The sequence below is a fragment of the Calypte anna genome, chromosome 1 (assembly GCF_003957555.1).
Source record: "Calypte anna isolate BGI_N300 chromosome 1, bCalAnn1_v1.p, whole genome shotgun sequence".
Lineage (NCBI taxonomy): Eukaryota > Metazoa > Chordata > Aves > Apodiformes > Trochilidae > Calypte > Calypte anna.
In genome coordinates, this window is record NC_044244.1 from 167,157,841 (window position 1) to 167,180,645 (window position 22,805).

Below are 22,805 nucleotides of genomic sequence, written 5' to 3' on the forward strand. Positions count from 1 at the left end.
GTGTTTAATTAAAAATTAAGATTTAAATAGTCATTTAAAGATGTCATAGCTTTATGCACAGGGAATCTCAGTTCTGCTTTAAACAACTTGCAGACAAAAATTTACTGCTGAAACAGAGGGCCTAATAGCTACATAATGTGAGGGGAAATTTAGATAAAGTAGGAAAAATTCTTCTAATTTTTTCAGTGCTATTAATTACAAGCATAATGACTTGACAACTTGTACTAGTACCATCACTGATAATTTTCAAAGATGAAAGAAGCAGTAACACATGCTTCTACCAACAACTGAAACCCCCATGTACTAAATCAAGTGAAGAGCAGTTATCTTAGCATTTGATCAGGCAACTGCACCTGTAGGAGGAAAGCTTGTTAGATTTTGGCATAGAACTCTTCTTATATGTGAAAAGTCACTTTATTTTTTAAGTTCTTAAAGCAGCATATTTTTAAATCTGGACTTCACTCAAAATTGCCAGAAACAGTTTAAATCCTCATACAAGGTTGAGGGTCATGATGTTGCTTTGTAATTTGTGTAATTTCTTATAAAATCCTTGTGTAAAATAAAGTGTGATTCCCTACTGTTTCTATGTTAATGCCTTCCATCTTTCAGTTACTGTGTAGAGACGTAGGGCTACGAATCCATTCTAAAATGCTGAACAATGCAAATTTAATTCTCCATTAATTAAAAAGTTCACCAGATGATTAATGAAGCAGAATTCCTTTAAAATAAGAAGCAATTAATATTGTCACAACCAACATCAAATTGGTAGAAATTTTTAAAAGTATAAAATTCCTGATGTGTGGGTTTCATACATGCAAAATGGAAAGGCTGCTATTTATAGCAGTAGAAAATTAAAATTTTTACATAAAGATATGTTTAGCTCATACATCATTTGGAAATATGTTCCCTAATGGTGAGATATAGATGTTAAACCAAACAGAAGCCATGTGGTCTGACTGTTTCAATTTATCACACAAGATACTTGAGTAACATGCATGATACTTGTATTTATAGACTCCACATGTATATTTTCCAAAAGGAGAACCAAACCATTGAGTAGCTCAAATTATTTTCAAGATGAACTTAATATTTATTATATTTATATTTATGAACTTGATTCCTGGTTCCCTGACACCTCTGAAAGAGGGCAGAGGATAAAATGGTTGAAGAGTGAGAAAGAGCAAAGGGAATGAAAATCAGAAGATAAAGGTGCCAGTCACATTTACTAATAATTCCTACATTGTCATTGGTATCACCTAGTAAACAGATTAAAAATATTGACAAAATAAGCTGCAACAGTTGCAGAACATTATACAGTGCGTATGAATCACTTTAATTTTCCACATCAGAAGAAATATTTGCTTATTCTGAAGTAGTAATACACAGTAAATTCTCTTTGCTCTTCCTGAAAGACAGAGACTGCTCTAATCAATAAAATCAGTTACCTGGGAATAGCAATGTATTTGATTTTCTTTGTGTTAAGATCTGTTACTTCCAAGTATCCGGCAGCTTGTGGAGGAGCAACATCTGAAAATAAACAAAAGTGTTATTTTTCTACTGCATCATTACCTGGTTATTGTATTTGCATTCAGCAGATTAAATTCAAACTTTTCATTATACAGGACCTGTCAGAAAATGATCAGCTTTCACATGCAACACAGGAGTATAACTTGCAAATATGGAATTGTTTTCCTGTTCTGATAGTGAGCAACCAGACAGGCACCATTATAAAAGAACAATGCATTTCTATAGCAAATGTCAAAATCACACACAAAAATAGCCCTCACAAAAGCACTAATCAGGCATTACTGAACCACACTGTGCTTATGATTCCCACTTCATAATTTCTCAATAATGCAAAGCTAAATATTGTTGCCTTCAACTGAGCCACTCCTTTTGTACACAGATTCTCAGAATGCAAAGAATTTAGAACTTCACAGTAAATAGCCATAGATTATCAGTCATTTAATATCCTGTTTATGGACAGTTTGATGAATACAGCTAACACTGTGGTCCCTCCCTAAGAAACAAATGTGTGTGTGAGCCTACAGTGGCTTCTGCCAACATTTGAGTACATTCTTTGTGGGCTCAGAAGTGGCTTCCAGTTAGAAGCTGCCTTTCATCTGGCTGGAAAAAATTGAGAAACTTAAGTTTTTCAAAAAAAGATACCAAAAAGACTGAATTACATTGCATAGTATCATTGTCACAAGATGAAAGCAAGTCTAGATTTCCTCCTGAAACTCCCTTGAGATGAAGGACAGCCTGATATTACCTGCAGAATTCTTGATGCTTGCATGCAGCACACACAGCAAAGAGCAGTAAGATCAGTATAAATGGTTCTAACCAGCACTTTATGCATCTCTATTGCATCTACATATCTATAGTATGTATAGCTGCAATGGCACATCTCTTGACTTTACTCATCTTCATAAAAACAGAAATATCAAACACAATGGAAATAGGAAAGAAAAAAAGTGTCTGGAAAAATGTAGGCCACAGAACAATCTCTGTTTTGCCCAGATTTTATTGTTTTAAAATGTGTCCTCTCGGTGGTAATCAAGAATAAGATATCCATTAAAATTCTGATGAAAATCTAGAATGAAGAGCTGATACTGAACTGGAAAGTAGAAAACTATGGGATAAGAATTAAAAATTAAGTCAATAAATTTGATAGAGAACACAAGCTAACCAAATAAACTTATAAAAAGGTAAAACATTGCAAAGTTGAAGTGAAGCAAAGGTAATCAAATGTTTAAATACAACACAGAACCCCTGGCCAGGCCCCAAAACTTCAGTCAAGAATCTTACAACAAAACAGGAACATCAGCCCTAAACAAATGCAATTTGTTCCTCTTCTCCTAAAGCCCAAAGGGAAATAGCTATGTGCAGGTCTAGACATCAAACTCTAGGAAAACATAGGCACATGAGATAGTTCTGGGGGTCACAAAGACATTAGAACAGATGTGCTATAAGGACTTATTTTATTTTATTTTGTTTTGCTTTGGGTGATCTTAGATATCTTTTCCAACCATGACAATTCTGTGACAAATGTAAGGAATTTATTTTTCTTCTTTTTTTGTAAAAAGAGAAGTTTTTCTTAAAAAACACAACTTGTAATACTGAAAAGATCCTTACAGCGAGAGCAGTACTATCCTCCATGGAGGTGACATGAAGCATTCGGCTTTTTTCCAGAAAAAAAGAAATCTGGATAGTAGGAAAAGCTTTCCTTATACAAGGAGAGTGAAGCATTGTAACAGGCCAATTGTTTGATAATCATCAGTTAAGAAGAGTTCATACATGTGTCATCCTGTCCCTATACAAATAATTGGACCAGATGATGTGTTGAGGCTGTTCCTGTAACTGCATGTGTCCCACTGCATGCTGTTCCAGTTACTGTCACACTAACAGAGAGATGCACTCAGTCATCAACTGTTATTTTATATCCACCTATAGAAAGTGCTGAGAATCCAAGTAAATATTTGCTCTCACATGGCCCTCGTTTCTACAGCTTTGTTTTTAGAACAAATATTAACACTTATTAGCTGGATTCTGCCATGCTTTCTTGCCTGAGTTTGTATTTTGTGACCATAACTCTATTGGCAGTCTTTGGGGAAATTATTTTTTGTCACAGTTTCTTTTCAAACATAACTATTATCGTGGTTTACTGTTTCAATAAAACATAAAGGAAATTACTTCTTTGCTTGTTGTTCCTGGAACAGATTTGGTAATATATATGGGACTATCCTAGAATGTGGCTGAGTATTTTGAATTATTAATAGAAAGGGAAGGCTGTGTGCCAGAACTAACCAGTTATCCAAGAAGATAAGAAAGAAAGCCCAAGGTATAAAAACTGAAGAAAAAATATAAAACAACTTCTCAAAGGCAAGAGAAGACCTCAGAGCAAGAACTTCAAGGGGCTGCCACATACTTGATTTTATGAGAGGATGCTTTTGCTTTACTACACCACCTCCCACAAAATGATACAAAGACTTGCAAATTAAGCTTTATACAATTTTTGTAGGTAAGTAACTACAGGTTTCCAGCACACACAAATGTTGATCTTTCGAGGTCCCTTCCAACCCCTAGGATTCTGTGATTCTGTGTGATTCTGTGAAATGTTCAAAAGCACCTGATGAATTATGCAGCACAATCAGGAACAGGAAACACTGAATCTCCAAGGTACCAAGACTATTAGACAGCTACTGGAATCAGCTAAATGTGCATTCAATTAAATATTCTGTCAGTCAGGGAGATTCAGAGGCAAACTACAGAAGAAACAACAGCCCAGCAGAGAGAGCTGCAAATACTGGATCTCAAACAGGCACAGCAAGGACTAGAACCTTATAATCTCACCTTCCAGATGAGTACATGAATGCATGCCTCTCTTCTTCTGCCTTCCCTTTTTCACTTGGGAAAGTTTTAGATTCATGCCACTAAAATGGCAATACTAGGTCCCTCTAATTGAGTATCCTGTCTCCAAGAGTTAGATGCTTGAGAAGTGTATGAAAGGACAAGCACACATGGTATTTTATTCAAGTCACCAAATAGTTTAATCTAGAGGCTTCTTTGGCTTCATGTGGTGTCTATGTTTTTATGTCTCTGTATTAAATATCTTCCTATCTTCCCACATGTTTGTCCAGTTTTCCTTCAGAGCCATGTCTCAGCCTTCACAGCATCCTATGGGAAGCTGTTTCACATGGGGGTTCCCTGCTCTGTGAAGAGCCACCTCTTGCTTGTTTTGATGAAATTCATACCAGCTTCATTAGCTGTCCCCTAGAAGTGTAAAATTCTTGCTTTTTGCACAACTCCAGGTTTTTGTGGAACTCCACCATATGCCCCTTTTCTGATACTGTCTCCATGTGCAGTAGATGTAGCTCATCTTTGGTGCCCTGCTGACCTTTTTTAATCCTAGTTCAGCCTCCTCCCACCTTGAGACAGAGGACCAAAGCTACACAGTACTAAGGACACACAGATTCACACAGTGGCACGAAGAAGTTTTGCTTTTCTTTGCTTCTTTCCTAGGGATTCTTAACATTTGATTTGCTTTTTTTAACAGGTGCTAAGCTTTGAACTGATGTTTTATTGAAACTACCTACTGTAACACCAAGACGTACTGAGATGTACTGATTAGCCCCATCATTTTAGACACAGAACTGGGACTCCTTCTATCTTCATTTATGTACATCATATTAATCTATACTGAATTTCATCTGGGATTTCTATTGCAGTCATCATTGTAATACTGTAATCGTTCATGGTGAACCCTTTCTATCATGGACAATGACCAGCAAACACTGTCACTTCACTGCTCATTCATTTTTCCATTTTTTATCTAAACCATACTGAGTAGCACAGGCCTCTGTAGGATTCCATACATAGCTCCTCCTCCACTAGAAAAACTGACCATTAACTGATAAATGGAAATGTCTGAAGTGTTGAAAAAAGGCTATGAAATAGGAAACTTAGGTCCAATTTAATTGTGTTAGTAAGGTCATATTGAACATCATTCTATTAAGATCAATTTTGGTAATTCATAGATAATTGGTAATTCTAAATAAAATATCATTTAGAAAAATCAATGATAGTGATTTTCAATAAAGCCTTAAATCTTTCAACTTAAACGTCCATAAAGCACTGCAGAAACTATACCTCATAAAATTTTCTATAAATTTGAAACTATCAGTCACTATTCATGAACATATTTCACCATAGCTGAGGAAAAAGAAGTTGGTTTTTTTTTCAGCTATAATAACAGATATACATTAAATTTCTTAGTTAGCCAGAAGTAAATTCTCAGACAGCTAATTTGCTCATGTCACAGGTATGCAGGATTCATGAAGAATGTTCCCTATTTTTTTAATTTATTCATCTAGCATTAAAAAGTGTTATTTACCATAGCAACTTAAAAGACTTTTAGAAATACCTTTAAAGATCTCAATTACAGGTATAATTTGGAAGCACTTCATCGCTCCCTGACTCCAAAATTAATTAGCTAATTCTAACAAAAACTCAGATTTACCTTCTGTAATTTTACACCATTCACTTCAGAGTAAGTTGTTTGGTTTTTTTTTTAATTTAAAGGCCTAAAAAAATGACCCAGCCTGACCCTTCAGCATTTTATAAAGCATTAGAAGATTACAGTCTGAAGTAATATAATCAGCTTCAAGATCATAATGCTAACTGTAAGTATGTTTCATTAAGTTTAATCTTTTTAAAAGCTAACCTTCACAAATGTAGGTAACTTCATTTTTCTACACTGTTTATATCCTTGACTTTTGCTTCTTTAGTCAAGTAAATGTTTTATCCTTTTAGTAATAAATAAAAGGATTTCTCTGCACAAGAAAGTTAATCTATGCTAAACAAGGTCAGACATACTAGACCATTTATTTTGTAGAAGGCAGTTAATCTAGAATAAAGAATTTATTCTTGGACAGAGAGTGCACATACAGAACAGATGAGAAATAACTTCTTGAGCTGATTCATTTAAAAAACCCCACCATTCTACCTTATACAAATATTCTTGGGGTTTTCTCTTTTGACAGCAATCTTGCCTTGGAGATTTCTAAAGGTACTTTGTGCAACACTCACAAATGCTGTTATTTAGCACTAATTGGTGTACTTTTAGTTATTGCCTGAAGAAGCTAATGGTACAAGGACAACAGAAAGCTGTGAATGGCAGCACAAAAAGGTCTGGAAGTCTGTAGTCTATACCTGCTTAGTTAGTGTACGAGTGGAGGATGGGGTTGCTGTAAGAGAATGCTGCTCACACAGTTTTTCTTCAACAAGAGAAGCACCAAAAAGCTTGGGTCTCTTCAGTTTGGAGAGAAGGCAGATGTGACTGAAGTTTACAAAGTCATACAGATGATGGTTAAGGTGAATGAAGAACAGTTATTCACCTAATTCTGCAATGCTAGAACAAGGGGCACTTGATAAGCTTGGTTGGACATCAGCTGATCACAGAGTAGTGACCTTGTGAGCTTGCTGTGGAGACACACAAGTTCAAAAGGGGACCAGACAAAATTGTGGACAACAGGTCCATAAAAAGAAATTTCTGGGCTGGTGTAGGAACAACCTACATAACATCCCTAGCAAAACAACTGCAAATGTTGAGGAAGTATGAAGGGGAAGACACGAAACTGAGCAGGCTCATAAGCATTCCTGAAATTGGCCCTGCTGGAGATGTACTACCAAGCTAGACAACAAGTTTGTCTTATCACTGAGTGCCTGTGTGGCACTAAGAAGAGGTTGGGAATACTGGTGAAAGCCAATTGCTGAACTGGAATGACCAGACTCCTGGTCATTCAGTGACTGGTTCCTACTGCAGGCAGCAGATCCCACCCATTGAGATATTCACAGTGTCAGCAGACTGTTAAATCCTCAGAACGGTAATTCAGCAGGTTAATAAGATGCAAATTAATTTTTTAAATGAGTGTAAATACTCTCATTACTCTTCAAATGCTTCCTTTGTAATTCTTATAAATAATTTTGAAAAAATTCTGGAGTGACTGGAGTTTACAAAACAAAATCAAAAGTGTACAGTTGTGGCAGCACAAGTATATGAACCTCTTACCTTTTGGGTAAATGTCTTTCAAAGGCACATCTCCAGGTGCTAAAATTCTGACTATTTGATTAGAAGCCAATAAAGTTACACAATTGGTTTGTTTTGCAGGTCCTGTTTTCCTCCGGGCTCCATAATAAAATGCATCGGATGGAGCAGCACGTTTGGGATTCAGAGGGGAGTTTCTTTTCCAGCTATACACTTCACTGGGAGACTGCAAGAGAAAAGGAGTCTACTGAACAAAATGTTATTTTTTGAACCTAAGAACAAACATTTCTTGATAAGTTCCTCTTATCTAATTTCAAACCACATGTAGCCACTGTGGTTACCTCTCATGTCATCATATGACAAGCAAAAGGCCTGGATCATTTTGTCATCAGAAACTCTTACAGGAGTGAAAAACAACAGATCACCTACACAAGCTTTAGGAACTGAGGCTCTCTGAAGATCTGAAGTTAAATCAACATTTTTTTTCACACTGAACCAGAAACAGAAAGCATTGAAATAACCTAATCTCAAATCAAAATATATAACAGGCTGTTATCATAATCTAAGTTTTCATTAATACAGGTACATGCAGGTTTTATCAGTTTCAGGATCTTTTTTTTTTTTTTCTTAAATCTTGCTAGCTACTGCACACTAAGAAAAAAGTTCACACTGAACAGTCCAAAATGACACTGATACCCATTTTCTCAGTGGTTCTATTGAACTTAAATTCTATTAAAACACATGATTTAGAAAATATTCTCTAGACAGCACTATTCAGAACTTACCTACAGTGAATTTTGTCTGTGCTAGACACTTTTACATTGTCTAACTTATTATTTCAAACCCCACTGAAATCTCTCTACTAGACTACCCTACCAAATGGTGTACAAGACATGAATTTGTCATTCACTCTCATTCCTTTCTTTTACCACATTATTTGGTAAACAGGTACTTCAGTGGTTACAGAATAAATGAGATGTTATTACATTATGGTATAATAATGCTGAGTATTTACCAAGAGGTCTGGGAAACCGATAACAGTAGTAGCATAATTATGTTCATCTGAGAAAATCCTGTTGGGGGAGCTGATCTTTTGTCCCACAGCAGCACTGAGGTTTTCTGAAGATAGCTGGTCACTTGAAACTGCATGTGGCACACACCGTTCTGATGCTAAACAGGGATATAAACCACAGTGAAAGTCATTAAATCCAGATATGTAACAAAAAAACCCAGTATCAAAATTAAGAGTGCTGAGCACGGCAGATCTTTGCTACTACCTTGAGCATAAAATTACTAAAAAGCAGATCTGATTATACTATATTGTAACAGTAAAAGAAGTCAGGAAATAAATTTACTTTTTAAAGTACTTAACAACAGGAAATAGTAGCTTTGTAGTTGCTTATACCACTTAATTTTGTCCTCCGTGGTGCAAATGAGGTAGGAAGCCTATGGAATAGAGCAGCATGTGAGTTCATTGGAAACTGTTATAACGCAAATGCACAAAAAAGCAAAACGTAGGTTTGCACAGGCGAGTGTCAAAGTGACATTTCTTGGTAGCTGTCTTGCTGTCTGCAATTTAAATTACACCTGCAACATATTTCTGGTAAATAATGGTCTAGCTCTCTTTTTCTTTAACCTAAGGAAAACTGAATTTTATTCTGTGCAGCTGCAACAGCCCTTTACCTTGCCTCAAATTATCAACACAATCAGACTCTGCTATCTTTAGTTCTGCAGCACACACCATTTCCACTTCAATGGGCAGGCTATCTTGTTTACCTGCCAGCAGGAGAAAATTTTTCCTCCCTCAAAGAATAAATGGGCTACTGGTTTGGGTCAGTGGCAAACCCACACTGGTCTACCTTTTCTTGGCTCTCCTGACACAGGTTCTGCCTCAGAGAGTAAGAACAAGGCTGCAGATGTTACATTCAGGATTTGTTGGATGATTTGGAAAAAGGTGGAGAGGGGACATAACTTTTTAGATTGGAAGAGGACAAATAAGATAATAAAGGGTAAAAAAAATAGTACAAAAAGCATGCAATAATAAACTGTCCACAAATATCTTGAGACTAGGAATTATAATAACTTTTCTACTCATCTGAAGATTGATACTCTATAATGATTTCTAAATAAGGGGAAGGAAACTACTGTGCCCTGATGGAGCTTGATAAGTTGACAGAGTAAACTGTACAAGAGATAAAAAGGATACTAGATATTTAAACTGTGGTTAGAGTCTTTGGTATCTGATTTGTTGCTGTTTGTGTTGATTGTTATTTGTCAATAACATTTGCTTGTAACCTGTTTACACTGTGTTAATCTAACTCCCCATATTTACCCCAGCCACAAGGACCAGGATGAAAGTTCTTCCCTCTTTAACAAATATAAAATGGTTTCTCTTTCTAGTTCTCCCTCTCTCTCTGAGACACACTGGAGATAAGCCAAAACCTATAAACTGTTAGGCTAGATGCACACGTACTTCCAGTATTATTAAACCATGTAGACTTAAGACTGAGCACTGTGATCAAGTGCCCAGGATTGAAAGGACTGTCAGGTCTGAAGACAGGCAGATCTTACCAGGCAGAACAATAACCACTGGAGATTTCTGCCTTCTTCTGTAGCTAAGACTTGTCTCATTGCCCAGCATCATCTGGGAAGTTTACTGAACAAATATTATAACACATGGAGTGATGGTCTCAATGGCCTTGTGCACAGCATCTGCAGAACTTCAGAAACTGACTTCTGTTTTAAAAGTGGGTCTTTTGTATTTTTTGCAAGTGTAGGGAAATGTCCTCTAACATCTCTTATCTAAGTGTGTGTAGCAGACCTACAACAGCATACAGACTGGGCTCATCAACATATTCGGTCCCTTCTATACCTGTGTTTTAATTCCTGCCTAGTTCGTTTTTTTTTCCTTCTCCATTCTGTATGCCTGGATGTTTTCTGGAAATTCATGACTGAGCATTTAAAACACTACAATGAAACAAAGATGCTTTATTCAAACAACCTGAAGTTTGAAAGTTTGAGCAGGGATTTTGTTGTGCCCTGTGAAAAGTTATTATTAACCAAGTAGGGTTAATAATAATAATAATAATAACAACAACAACAACAGCAACAACAGTGAGGGCATGACAAAGAGAAAATGAGAAGGTTATCCAGACCTTTAAAGTAAAAGAGACTTGTTTATGCAGCTGTAAACACAGATACGATTAAAAAAAAAAAAAAAAAAAAAAAAAAAAGAACAAGCCCAACTTGCATTCAATACCTGTCTTTAAGCCAAATCCCATGTCAGCTGGCTCTTCACTCAATGCATACAGCTGGCAAACCTCACTGTCCTCAGCTTGCATATGGGCACGCTTAGTTAAAAGATATTTCCTGTAAAGGATAAACATTTATAATAATTCTTAATTAAGCTTGTAACTCTAAACAAGGACTTTCATCTTCTGAAATAGCAAAAACATTCTACATTTATATAAACAAGGTTATCAACACCTTTTGCAAAAACTAAGTATGATTTACCAAACATCTCTGAGCTAGGAAACAGCCAGCAAGAGGCAAATCTGTCTTCTGGCAATTATTTACACACTTTTATTTACTGTGCCTTTATAAAAATCAAACGGAGTAACATTTCTTCCACATGAGTATGAAAGTAAAGCAAGTAGGCACTAACTATGGGCAATGTATTTTCAAAGCTAGGCCCAGCAACATTCTAATTTCTAACAATTAATCATAGAATCATAGAATTGGCTGGGTTGGAAGGGACCTCTGAGATCATCAAGTCCAACCCTTGATCCACTACTGCTGCAGTTACCAGACCATGGCACTGAGTGCCACATCCAGTCTCTTTTTAAATATCTCCAGGGACAGAGAATCCACTACTTCCCTGGGCAGCCCATTCCAGTGCCTGATCACCCTCTTGGTAAAGAAATTCTTTCTAATATCCAACCTAAACCTCCCCTGGCACAACTTGAGACCATGCCCTCTTGTCTTGCTGAGAGTTGCCTGGGAAAAGAGATCAACCCCCCCCCTGGCTCCCCCCTCCTTTCAGGGAGTTGTAGAGAGTGATGAGGTCTCCCCTGAGCCTCCTCTTCTCCAGGCTGAACAGCCCCAGCTCCCTCAGCCTCTCCTCATAGGATCTGTGCTTGAGTCCTTTCACCAGCCTGGTTGCCCTTCTTTGGACCTGCTCCAGCACCTCAATCTCCTTCCTAAACTGAGGGGCCCAGAACTGGACACAGGACTCCAGGTGTGGCCTCACCAGTGCTGAGTACAGGGGCAAAATCCCTTCCCTGGACCTGCTGGCCACGCTGTTTCTGATATAGGCCAGGATAATACCACCTTGGTAAAAACAGTATTAATATACTCAAAGCTAGTCTGGATTTTCAGAGGCATGAATTTAGGCAGGCATATCTTACTTGAACTGGAGGCTCAACAGAGCAAATTTAAATCTTAAAGACCAATTGCTTTAGTTTGGCCAGTTTCACAATTCTTAGACCAGGAGTGAAACTCCTGAACATCAAAAAGACACAAACAATGAATAATAACACCAAGAAAACTAGGCTTAACTAACTGATTTGTTTCATTTTCCACCAAGAGCCACCGGTCTTCAGCTGCCAGAAAAACAGATTTCAGATTGATTGGAAGCGAGATGGTGTGAGTTTGACCTTCTAATACATCCAGTACAATAAGGCGGTTTCTGTAAAATTAGAAGTCAAGAAAAAACATAATCAGATAGAGAAGTACATGAGAAGGTCTGTTATAAATCAATATAATTAGAGGATATAATTTACTCTCACCCTCCTTCTTTGTAGAACACCAGCCAGTTTTTGTGTGAAAACTCTCGGCACATTTTGTAGTCGCTCTGTATAAAAATATGTCATATGGCAATTAGTGTTTGTTAGATTCATTCCAGGGAGTTTCTCTGACTCCTCTATAAATTAGCTATGTTTCCCTTTTATTTAGGATAATCTACAGCATTAATTACCTCTCCAAATGCTATCTACTCTGCCTTATCCCAAGTTATATAAATGCATCATAATTGAGTTCTCTATTTTAGATATAATCCATTGTAACAAAATGTTAAAGTATCCCCAGTTTTAGCTCCAAGGAGATTTTTTTTTTAAGACACAAATCCTCAAACAACTTCTTTATATTTTTCATATCATTATTCCATAACAATGCTGCTTTATTTGGAAGGCATTTAAACATATGAAAGAGACAATAATTAAGTGCTTGGGCTGTGAAAAAAGTTTTTTCACTATTGAGCTTTGATTTTTAAAAACCCCTTACTATAATAGAGTGTCCTGGTTTGGGCCAGGATAAAGGTGGTTTTCTGTTTCTGTACTTTTGCTTTTAGCTAAGTCCCTTGTAAGTAGTTGCATTTGCTGAAATTAACAGCAAGTTTCTCATGCAGTGTATGTGCTTCTAGGACTGATAACACTTGATGTTTATAGTTACTGCTAGAGACTGGTATGCAGAGCCAAGGACACTGCTCAGCTCTGAGGAAAACATTTTACCCTCCAGAAGGAGTAAAGAGGTCCCACCTGAACCCTCCTTTGGGGAGGAACAGACAAGATAGATGCCAGAATTGACCAAACAGAGTATTCCATCCCATATACGTCACACTCAGTATAAATTTGAGGCATCACGAGGGCCGAGCCAGATCTTTTCCTGATTTCCTGCTTCCCTTCCTTCACCCGGCATCCTGGAAGGATCCTGTCCGTTCGTCTGCCTGTGGTCCTGATCCATGCCAGCCCATATCTGTGTGTTCCTGCCTCCGGTTCCCGACTGCTGCCGACTCCAGGAGTCCAGCCTGGACTTTCCCAGGGCTGCCCTACAGCCTCGGTGGTGACGTGAGAGTTATTGGGGGAAAGGAGGGAGGAATGTGGTTTCCATTTTCCTGTATATTTGTATATATTTAGTAATTTTACCTATTTATCACTACTGTTTCATTAAAGTTGTGTAGTTTAGTTTCCAACCCATAAGTCTCTCTCCCTTATTCTCTCTCCTTTCTCTATCAAGGAGAGAGAGAGATTAATAGAGAGCGTCTGTTATTCGGTTTAATTGCCGGGCCAGTGTTAAACCGTGACATAGAGGCAGGTGATATTTCTCACCATCTCTTCTTTGCTGTTCCACCAAGATGTTCTCTTAGTAGAATCTCGAGCATCTGGTAAGAGCACCAAGTGACGAAGGGCACCGTTGTTTGTATCCAGCAACAACACAACATTGCTCTGTGAATGAAAAGCAGATCTGTGCGCATCACAAGCCCATTGAAGAGACCACCACAAATGTATATGAAGCACTTTTGCAACTCTAGCAGCATAGGACATCTTGGAAAGATGGTCTAGATATTGCTGGAAAATGGAAGCTGAATCTTCTTGGTTCATTTCAAAGCTCATGGAGAAATTTATTGTAGAGGTTTAAGTACATGCAAAAAGGGTCAGACTGATATTACAGTTTTTCCATGATGTTTTATCTATGCATCTCACATTCACTTCTGCATAAGCTCTAGGAACTAGACTAGTATGGCTCACAAGACCAAGCTGTAGTCATCTACAGGTAAGAGACATACCAGTTCTGTTTCGTCAAGTTACTAAAATATTTCATTTCACTTGTTATGTTTTCTTAGCACATCTCTAATGTATCCATTTCTTAAGTTACAGTGAAGCCCAAAAACTGGTGAGAGAAGAAATGGCTTTGTCCTTTCTCTCCAAATTCATATTTCTGATACCATGGAGCCCATCAAATACCCCAGTGTGCCTCAACCCTTCTGTGACCTGCAAACTCAAGAGAGCTTATGGAGTCAGAGGTAGGACAGCTCAAGGTATGGACATTAGAAGTAGACAGCATACTAACCAAAGTGGTGCAAGTGTACTCCACATAATCACATTTTAAACCATGGTATGCTAAATTTTGAACTTCTTCAGACTTCTTAGTTTGTTGCCCAATGACCCAGGGTCTACATGTCAAATGATGGGAGCGTTTTAAACATTTCTTTTTACAAAGCACAACAGCTGCTCCTAATGTGTTTAACTAAGAAATCAAGAGAAAAATCATTCAGGGCCAATCTTAACTGCATCAAATGAAATTTAAAAGGTACAAAAGAACAAGTTAATTAAGCCTTGGGTTGAATTTTTTTATTTGCCATTCAAGGAAATGTCAGGTTCTGCAAGAACATTTGGTTCTACGAGGACTTATTAAAAGTAAACTGTCTACATACAACATCTGCAATACAGCACATTAGATGTTAAGGTAGTAAAGCATAAATTCCCACAAATTATCCTAAATAAACCAAATACAAACAATCAGAGTCAGAGTGGTTTTATTCTTCATACTTTCACTTAGGATTATTTGGAAGAATTAACTTTACTTAGTAATGACAGCCATTTGAAGCTAAATATGGTGGAGCATTTAAAATATTACCACCTTATTTGGAGCATTTGGGAATTTTAGCTAGGGCTCAATACTTCTAAAAAAAGTTTACATGTGTTATTACAAACCAAAATTATAGAAGTGTGGTTCAGGGGAAAAAAAAAAAAAGTGCATTTGCTTTGGGCTTTGTTTTTCTGCTGTGTTTTATTTATAGAATTCTGCAACAGCACTGCTGTACCAGAGCAATGCACGAACCTTCGATGTGAGATAAAGAACACATACAAATCAATTACATTATTCCACTTAGTGTTAAATTTATGAGAGCAGTTGGTAATATAAAAAGCTCCTCTACCCCACCCCTTTTGATGTTAATGTTTTCCTTCTGTGCTAAGTGACTGATGTATATTCTGTCTGTGTTTAAGAATAGATTTTTGCGTCACTTGTAAACACATCCAAGAGCAGCTCTGGCAACTCTTCAAGTGGGCTGGGAAAAGATGCTGGTGTGCAATTCCGCTGTGTTTGTTCTTGACTGGGAGAAAAGTAACCTTTGGGTGACCTCCCAACCCTGATGTCTGGAATTTCAAACTCTGGACAGATGCAATAACCAATCTTGTGAAGTGGTGTGCCTTTATTTTTAGTTACTGCAAAGTTCCCCTTTCCTTACTGCTGTTTTTATTTTAGCCAGCATTTTCCTCCTCAAAGTCCTTAAACCAAACAGAGCTATGACTTCACTTTGCTGGTATAGGAAATAATTCCTTATGGTCTCACAGACAAAGAAGAGATCTTGGTGAAGCACTACACTCCAGTTTCAGAGTCAGAAAGTAAACCAATTCAGTTTAACCCTCTTCTATTCTTCTTCCCATACTCTCTCAGTTTTGCTCTCTTCTGCCCCTGGTGCTCATGTCCTGAGCCAGCAAGCTCACATACACAGAATATTCTTAGCTGTCAGCTTCAGATGAGGCTGATTCCTAGCTTGGGAGGGTAACCCCCTCTGGCATCTCTCCCTGCCTACTGTCCCACAAGCACCTTTTTTATTACCATAACTCAAAGACTTCTTGAGGGATACACACACGACAATCCTGGTGCTGTAAATAGCAGGCACAGCTCCAGACATGCCATACTGGACATCAGGTTCAAGTGAAAAAAGTCTGTGCAAGAATTTATGGTTTGGGGCTCAAGCCTCCATACCTTTAGAGATAGGGAAATGAATGCAAGTAGATTATTGGTGTTCTAATTAATGCAAGTGGTGTCTTTCAAGGTGGCTTGATTTCACTGGAGATCTCATGGAACTAAGAACAATAAGTAGATTTAAGCTTTGTGCTTATTTTATATATATATATATATATAAGAAGATAAATTTATAACATCAACTAGTTTTTGAAGAAAATGCATCTTTCATCCTGAAAACATACATTGGAATATTATGGTGATTACAGAGAGGTTTCAGACATCACTACTGCTTCCATACCCAGGTCCCCACTTGTGTTTCAGGAGAGATCACTAAAGGTTAAAAAAGATATCTAAAGCATCTTTGACAACTTCTACATGAATTGGGAGAGTTGGATGGATCTCTGTGTCACCTTCTGTGCCACAGACTGCCTCACTCCCTTGCTGAGAGCTTGGAGAAAGAGCTCCAGCAGCACATGGGACAAGGAAAAAAGCACTTCCCTCCCTCCCTCCCTACCCCACCTCCTGACTGAGAAAGCTAAAAGCAGAGCTAAAGGATGCTGGCAGGACACTGCCTGGGCAAAGCTTGTTGAGCTCCCTGAGGCAGGCTGTAGGTTACTCTGTTGAGCTGTAGGTTTTCATAAGCAATGTATTTGTAAGGAAAAAACCCAACGTGTGCAGTTCATTTCCATGCAACTCAATTATTCACGTGCATTTTCTTCCTATATCCCTCTATAAAATTATGCATACAGGTACCAACACTCTTTTCAGTCTGTATTTGCTCTCCTCCTGAGCAATAAAAGCAGAAACTGAAGAAAGAAAAAGAAAAGTGAAATAGGTGGGCACGCAGATTTTTAAGAAACAGGGGTATGGCCTGAAGCACTTGTGGGGAGGACAGGGCAGAGGCACTGCTGCTTTGAAAAGATGAATGCAATTCCCAACTTAGGAGGAAATGACCTGAGATTTTTGAAGGGTTTTTTTAAGGTCTATCAGCTTCGACTGAACAAAAAGATAAGAGTCAAAACAGGCTGTGCTCACTGAGACCAATGGCCAACATGAGGAACAGAATCATCTACTTTTTCTTCCAGGAAGATGTAAAGGTGGCTTAAAGGCAGATAAATCTCTGATTTGTGCTACTAAGTTAAGCCCCTGAGGAGTTTATTTTAGTAAAATTTTATTTAAAAGGAGTGGAAGGAATGGTGATTTTTCATTTTATTTCACCAGAGGGCTCTATGGGATCCAGATGGATGTCATCTGGGAAATAAATCACACAAGCTTATTTGAAAAGCCACAATATAATAATCTCATTCTTTCCAATGAGTTTATCATCCATATAAAATTGTTCTTTTTTGTAACTTAGTCAGAATCATTCATTTCCAAAGACTTTTGTTAAAACAAAAAATTGGGAATTCTTTTTTTGTTATTGTCTAATTAGTGATTACATTATTTATGAAATAGCAGCTGGCAATTAGACTTAAATAATAAATGCAACTTATTTCTACAAATATTGTTAACATTTCTTGGTCTTTTTGCAAGAACACTTAGATGAACCTCTAAAGCATTACTTACATGATTTACATCATTTGTTTTTCTGAAGATCTGTATGGTGGACCCTTAAGCACAAGTCACTAACCCTTGAAGCCTTGCCCAAAATAGATATTTGCAACTAAACCTACTTGTCTTAACATGGGAATGCTGCAAATTCTGAGCTTACAGCTGACAGTGATTTTAGTACACCTGAAGGTAGACATCCTGACTATATGTCAAGGCTCCTTCTCTAGCCAGTGGAAAGAGAGGCACCTCCAAAGCACAATTCACCACTGATATACCTTAGCTGAGCTGAAGTGCTCCTGCAGATCAGCTTTATCCTCCCAAGAGATACAAAAGGTCCTTATTTATTAGCCTAGACTATATGCTTACCTGCTAATACCAGTAGCAATGGAGTTCATTTCATAGACAGCAGTATTCACCTCAACTCACAGGTGCACAAGGAAAGCACATCCTTTTTCCAGAAAGAGCTGGGATTAAAAACTTAAGCTCAATGTGAAGCAATTAAGCTACTTGAGGATCCCTCTTCTGATTCAGAGGGAACCAGAAACGCTGAGGTCCTAACACATAAACCCTAACATAAGAAAGGACAGCAGTGTCTCTGAAGACTAGAACAGCAGTATTTGTCTAATCTGTGCTTTGATGCCTCATTTAAATACTAAGCCTGAATAAATTACTAATGTAGACCATGGATACGAACATGAATTACAAAAGAGAATCCTCTTTCATATTTTTTTCTGCACAAGATGCTTTCCTAAGATCCTCAAGAAGTCTAAAATTACTTTTGAATAGTGTCCTAAGTATACTACGACTTTTTGCAAGCAAATTTGCAATTTAATGAAGTATATTTTTACATTCTATGAGTAAGGTGCATCTTAATGTTAACACTATGTAAGAAGTCCTACGACAATGCAAAGCATTCAGAATATTATAATTGCAGCAATCCAGTCTTATTTTAAAACAGGATTAGCTCACCTGAAGCACTTGCTGAGAAAGGTAAGACTGAAGCTGGCAATATTTAAGCTTTGCCAGAAAAAAACATGAGGTTACAGCTCAGATGAAATCATATGGAAAGGAGCACTGAGCTACCACAGTGTCTCCACAGAATATGCTTTATTTCAGAGTTTTATTCATACTGTCTCTGAAAAATATACTCCATGATGACAGGCAAAACCACAGGGTTAGCTACCCAAACCTTCATGGATGAGCCTGAGATAAAGACTTCATTGCTGACACCAAATGCTCCTGTGATTTGGTAAAAAAAAACAACCGGTAGAAGAATTATTTTCACTGTAGGAATTCAAGAAATGTAGAAAGCAAATAATATTGCTGGGCTTTACAGTAAAAAGCATAAGAAATTCTCAGTGTTCTTAGACACAAGATAGATTGCCATCTGTTCTACAGTTTCCTGGGTTCACTTTGCCAGAAAAGGCCAAGGATTGTTTAGAACCAACCAAATGTCTTATGCACACCCCAAAATAGCCCAAATGGTAATGATATAGCTGTTCCAACACAGCTGCACAGGCAATCACCACAAGCAGGTAACTTCAGAATTGTATTTTTTTCCAGTTGGCATTGGAAAGTGTTCAAGGAAGGCATAGGCAGTTCTATTACAGGCAGAAGAACTGTGTTTCTTACAAGTCATCAAGCTTAACTGTAGTGTTTGACACCAGAAAATGGCATCAATATTTGACAAATGTTCTGGAACAACAGTGTTGCAGAGACACGAGTTGTGAACTGACTGAAAACTACTTAATACTTCAGCTCAGTGTAGGAAATGTTCTTCCAGATTGGAGTCTCTCATCTACTGGAAAATAGGCAGAACAAAATCTGAGCAAAAGAAGGAAAAAATTATCAACAGTAATGACCAGATTAAAAGACCCCGTCAAACTACTGTGACCTGTAGGTAATATATTGAACTGTTATTAATATTAAAAAAATGAACAGCAGCATCACTGTATCAGCTCTTTTCTCATCCCACTCTTGGGCAAAGAAGTTTTGAACTGGAAATGTTCCAAACAGTTTACTGCTAGTATTGGAAAGGGGAAAGTACGTCAAAAGTACGCAGCACTTGACTTTTAAAAAAGGATTCAAGTCAAACCAACACTGAAGTCATCAGTGGTTCTAAATTTGCACTACTGAAACACTAGATGTCAAGGCTTCTATAGTCTTCTTCTAGTCTCCATATGTCAGATGTTACAGAACGAGAAATACCAGGATTCACAAAACAAATTAAAAATAGTGGCATGAAGCGAGTACCAGACTGTGACTCAGAAACTGTCTCTAGCATATACTATTTGAAAACTAAAAAGGGGACAAGATCAGAGCAGAACTCAAGTTCACAGAATAAAGCATCTTGCTTTGCACTTCAAAAACATATGGTGCTTGACTAAGACTCCTCAACTCACCTCGTTCTTTTTCTCCTATGAAGGCCAATCCCCCTCTACCAGTAAGTAGAACCCAGCTTCAGGAAGGAGAAAGGACATTATCGAGCTAAAAAGTGCAAGAAGAAAATCTCCACATAAAAACTAAAGCTGAAGGCAACTCCCAAGGTTCAAGTACAGTGAAAAAGAGATCATTCAGAAGGGTGTAGGCTTCTCCAGGCTATTTCAATGTGTCCAGGCAGACTCCTCAGCCATCCTACCCTTACATTATGACTTTGCTCATCAACAAATATTTAGCTGTATTTTGATTTTTTTTTTCTTACCTCCTCTTCATGTAGAACCACTTGACCTCTAAGTGGGTTTCCCAGTGGTGCCACAGTCACAAAAGGTTGCCAGACATTTCCAACTGTTCTTGGGAAGAGGTCATAGAGATCCACAAAGTATCCACTTTTGCTAGAAAGATTCATGAAGTACAAGGAAACAGGATTGCACGTAGTAACGTAAAGAACATTTTCAGCTTCCTCCTCTGAAATAAGAAAATAAATATAATGAAAGGCTACTGATACTCTGTATTATTCTTCTGGAAAGACAAATGTCTAAAAATGATCCAGCAAAATGTACAGCAAAATTACCACTGTTTACACAGGAGGATAAAAAGAGAAATGGTGTCTTGATACTACCTAAACATTAAGAGGTAGAATCTTGCCACAACACTATTAACTCTTTGAACAGGTAGTCCAAGGTGCATTTTTGTAGGCATGACTGCAGTGCCTGCCAGCTGCTTGCATATAGAAGATTTGTCCAGATGTTTCTGTTTATAAAACTAATTCTCCCCCTTTTTCTATCTCATCCTCCCTTTCAAATAATGGATTTATTAATTAAACATGGGACAAATGGACATTTGGTATGGAACTTTTCACGCTAACCACCTTCCTTACTGATTTCAGACAATTCTTAAAATCAATCCAAAGCCATGGAATTTCTGTTTCACCACCACAGATGTTTGGTAATGTATTTGAAAATATGGGTAGAAGCAGAAAAAGTAGCGTTTAAAGTACTCATGATCTGCTTATAATGCACAATTAAGTTTAGAGATGTGTAATGATGAATTATAGGAACACTTACGAATATTCCCAATGATGAAATTCACTTTGGGACACAAGTAGGGTAGGTTACTAAGGCAGGTTTGATCCAATAGGTAAAAAACCTAATTGGTATAAACTCAGGAAAAAACCCACAGCATTCTGCAAGTTACAAGGTTTGTATGAAAACTGAATTCACAGCCCTCTTATGAAACACAAAAACTCGACAGACTTGCAATTTTGCATCTGTGTTCTGCTTTAATGACATATCCTTCTCTTAGTCTTGTATCCTTAGAAAGACCACAATGTCCCAGTGAAATTATGCTTGCATTTCAGTGGCTGCTTATTTTAGTATTTCATCGAATGTTAAAAGTGAAGTGCAAACAGATGAAGTATTTCTACACTTCACATCCTCCAGTCCCATATTCTACTTCTAAGCATTATTCCTATACCCACTACAAACCTAGCAAGAAATGCACACTCCTATAAATGCACTGAGGTGGTGCTGTTAGGCTTAGAATCCTTCACATTGCCCTTTTATATTCTGCCACTGGCTATCAGTGACCACTTATGCAGTCAGCAGCCTGGTTCTTCCTAGTTCTATCTCTCAGATATTTCATTTATTTAGATTATTCCAGATCATTACAAAAGTTTACTAGCTTTTCTTACCATACCTTTTGTTACTGTGACATCACAAACTAAGTTAATTTCACTCAAAGGAAGTGTCCAAAAAGCCTGTTCTTCTGTAAAATGGAGGGACCTGGCTTCATGTCGTTCCAGAGGAAACCCTTGGATATTTAAGTACACAGGGCCCTAAAATGAATGATAAAAATGAGAGTTTGCTAAAACAGTTCACTCCCCATGCTTTATAGAAATCCAGAAATCTGCTTCAAGACTGCTAAGGCTATCAACAATTGAAACAGGACAATTATTAAATAAATAAAGGAAAGAGGAAATGCTTTTCTGTAAGCATTCTTAATGGCCACACTGCTGTTTTCTTTACAGTACAGAAACCATCAGGACATTCCTCTTTAGTCTTTTATTGGTTTGAAACTGTTTCTGCTTACTGGCATGAAGGAGGTATCATGTACTATTAAAGCAGAGTCCATCAAAAGAAAAAAGTCAGAATGCTTTTGCCAAAGATAAATGTCACCCCTACATCACGTTAGCAGTTCAGACTTCTAGTTATTCTCTGGAGTAATAATTACTGAAGTTAAACCAAGAACTCAGAGCTGAAAAGGACTTGGAAACTTTGGCTGGAGGTCAAATTGTACGAAAGGTTCAGATTCAAACTTGCCAATACCAAAGGTTCGTAAGAATGCAGCTGCATGCAAAAAAGAGAGGCAGAAAACAACTTTCTTTTCAGTTTTTGATCTTTGCCAAAAATTGAGGTCTAGGGTCTGAAACTGGCTACTTCCAAGCATCCAAAATAACTACAAAGTTCCTTCAAATATGGTATTTTCATAATTTTTATGAAAAACTCTTTTCAAGAATTTCTGACCAAACTTACTGTTTTTAAAGCATATCTGACACTGATGGCCAGCTATACAACAAGATTAATTTTTCTAGTCAGCATAAATATCCCAAAGACAGGTGACAAGGACTACGGTTTGTATATGCTCTTTTTCATCAATATATTAATCAGGTTTTAGATTCTTTGCATCCCAAGACATAAAGCCAGTAACATATAAATTGGGGGAAAAAAAAAAAAGAAAA

The 22,805-nt window shown here is 37.5% G+C and overlaps 1 protein-coding gene across 1 annotated transcript in view; it reads right to left on the bottom strand.

Moving 5' to 3' along the window:
* The window catches only part of VWA8 (von Willebrand factor A domain containing 8), a 177,130-nt gene that overhangs the window by 41,962 nt on the left and 112,363 nt on the right, over positions 1-22,805 (bottom strand). Inside the window, exons 28-36 of the mRNA XM_030469238.1 lie at positions 21,764-21,902; positions 20,331-20,533; positions 13,651-13,767; positions 12,334-12,398; positions 12,108-12,233; positions 10,806-10,915; positions 8,562-8,716; positions 7,571-7,772; positions 1,446-1,527 (exon numbers count right to left, since the gene is read on the bottom strand). Of these exons, the coding sequence (XP_030325098.1) occupies positions 1,446-1,527; positions 7,571-7,772; positions 8,562-8,716; positions 10,806-10,915; positions 12,108-12,233; positions 12,334-12,398; positions 13,651-13,767; positions 20,331-20,533; positions 21,764-21,902 (1,199 nt within the window). The remainder of the gene's footprint in view (positions 1-1,445; positions 1,528-7,570; positions 7,773-8,561; positions 8,717-10,805; positions 10,916-12,107; positions 12,234-12,333; positions 12,399-13,650; positions 13,768-20,330; positions 20,534-21,763; positions 21,903-22,805) is intronic.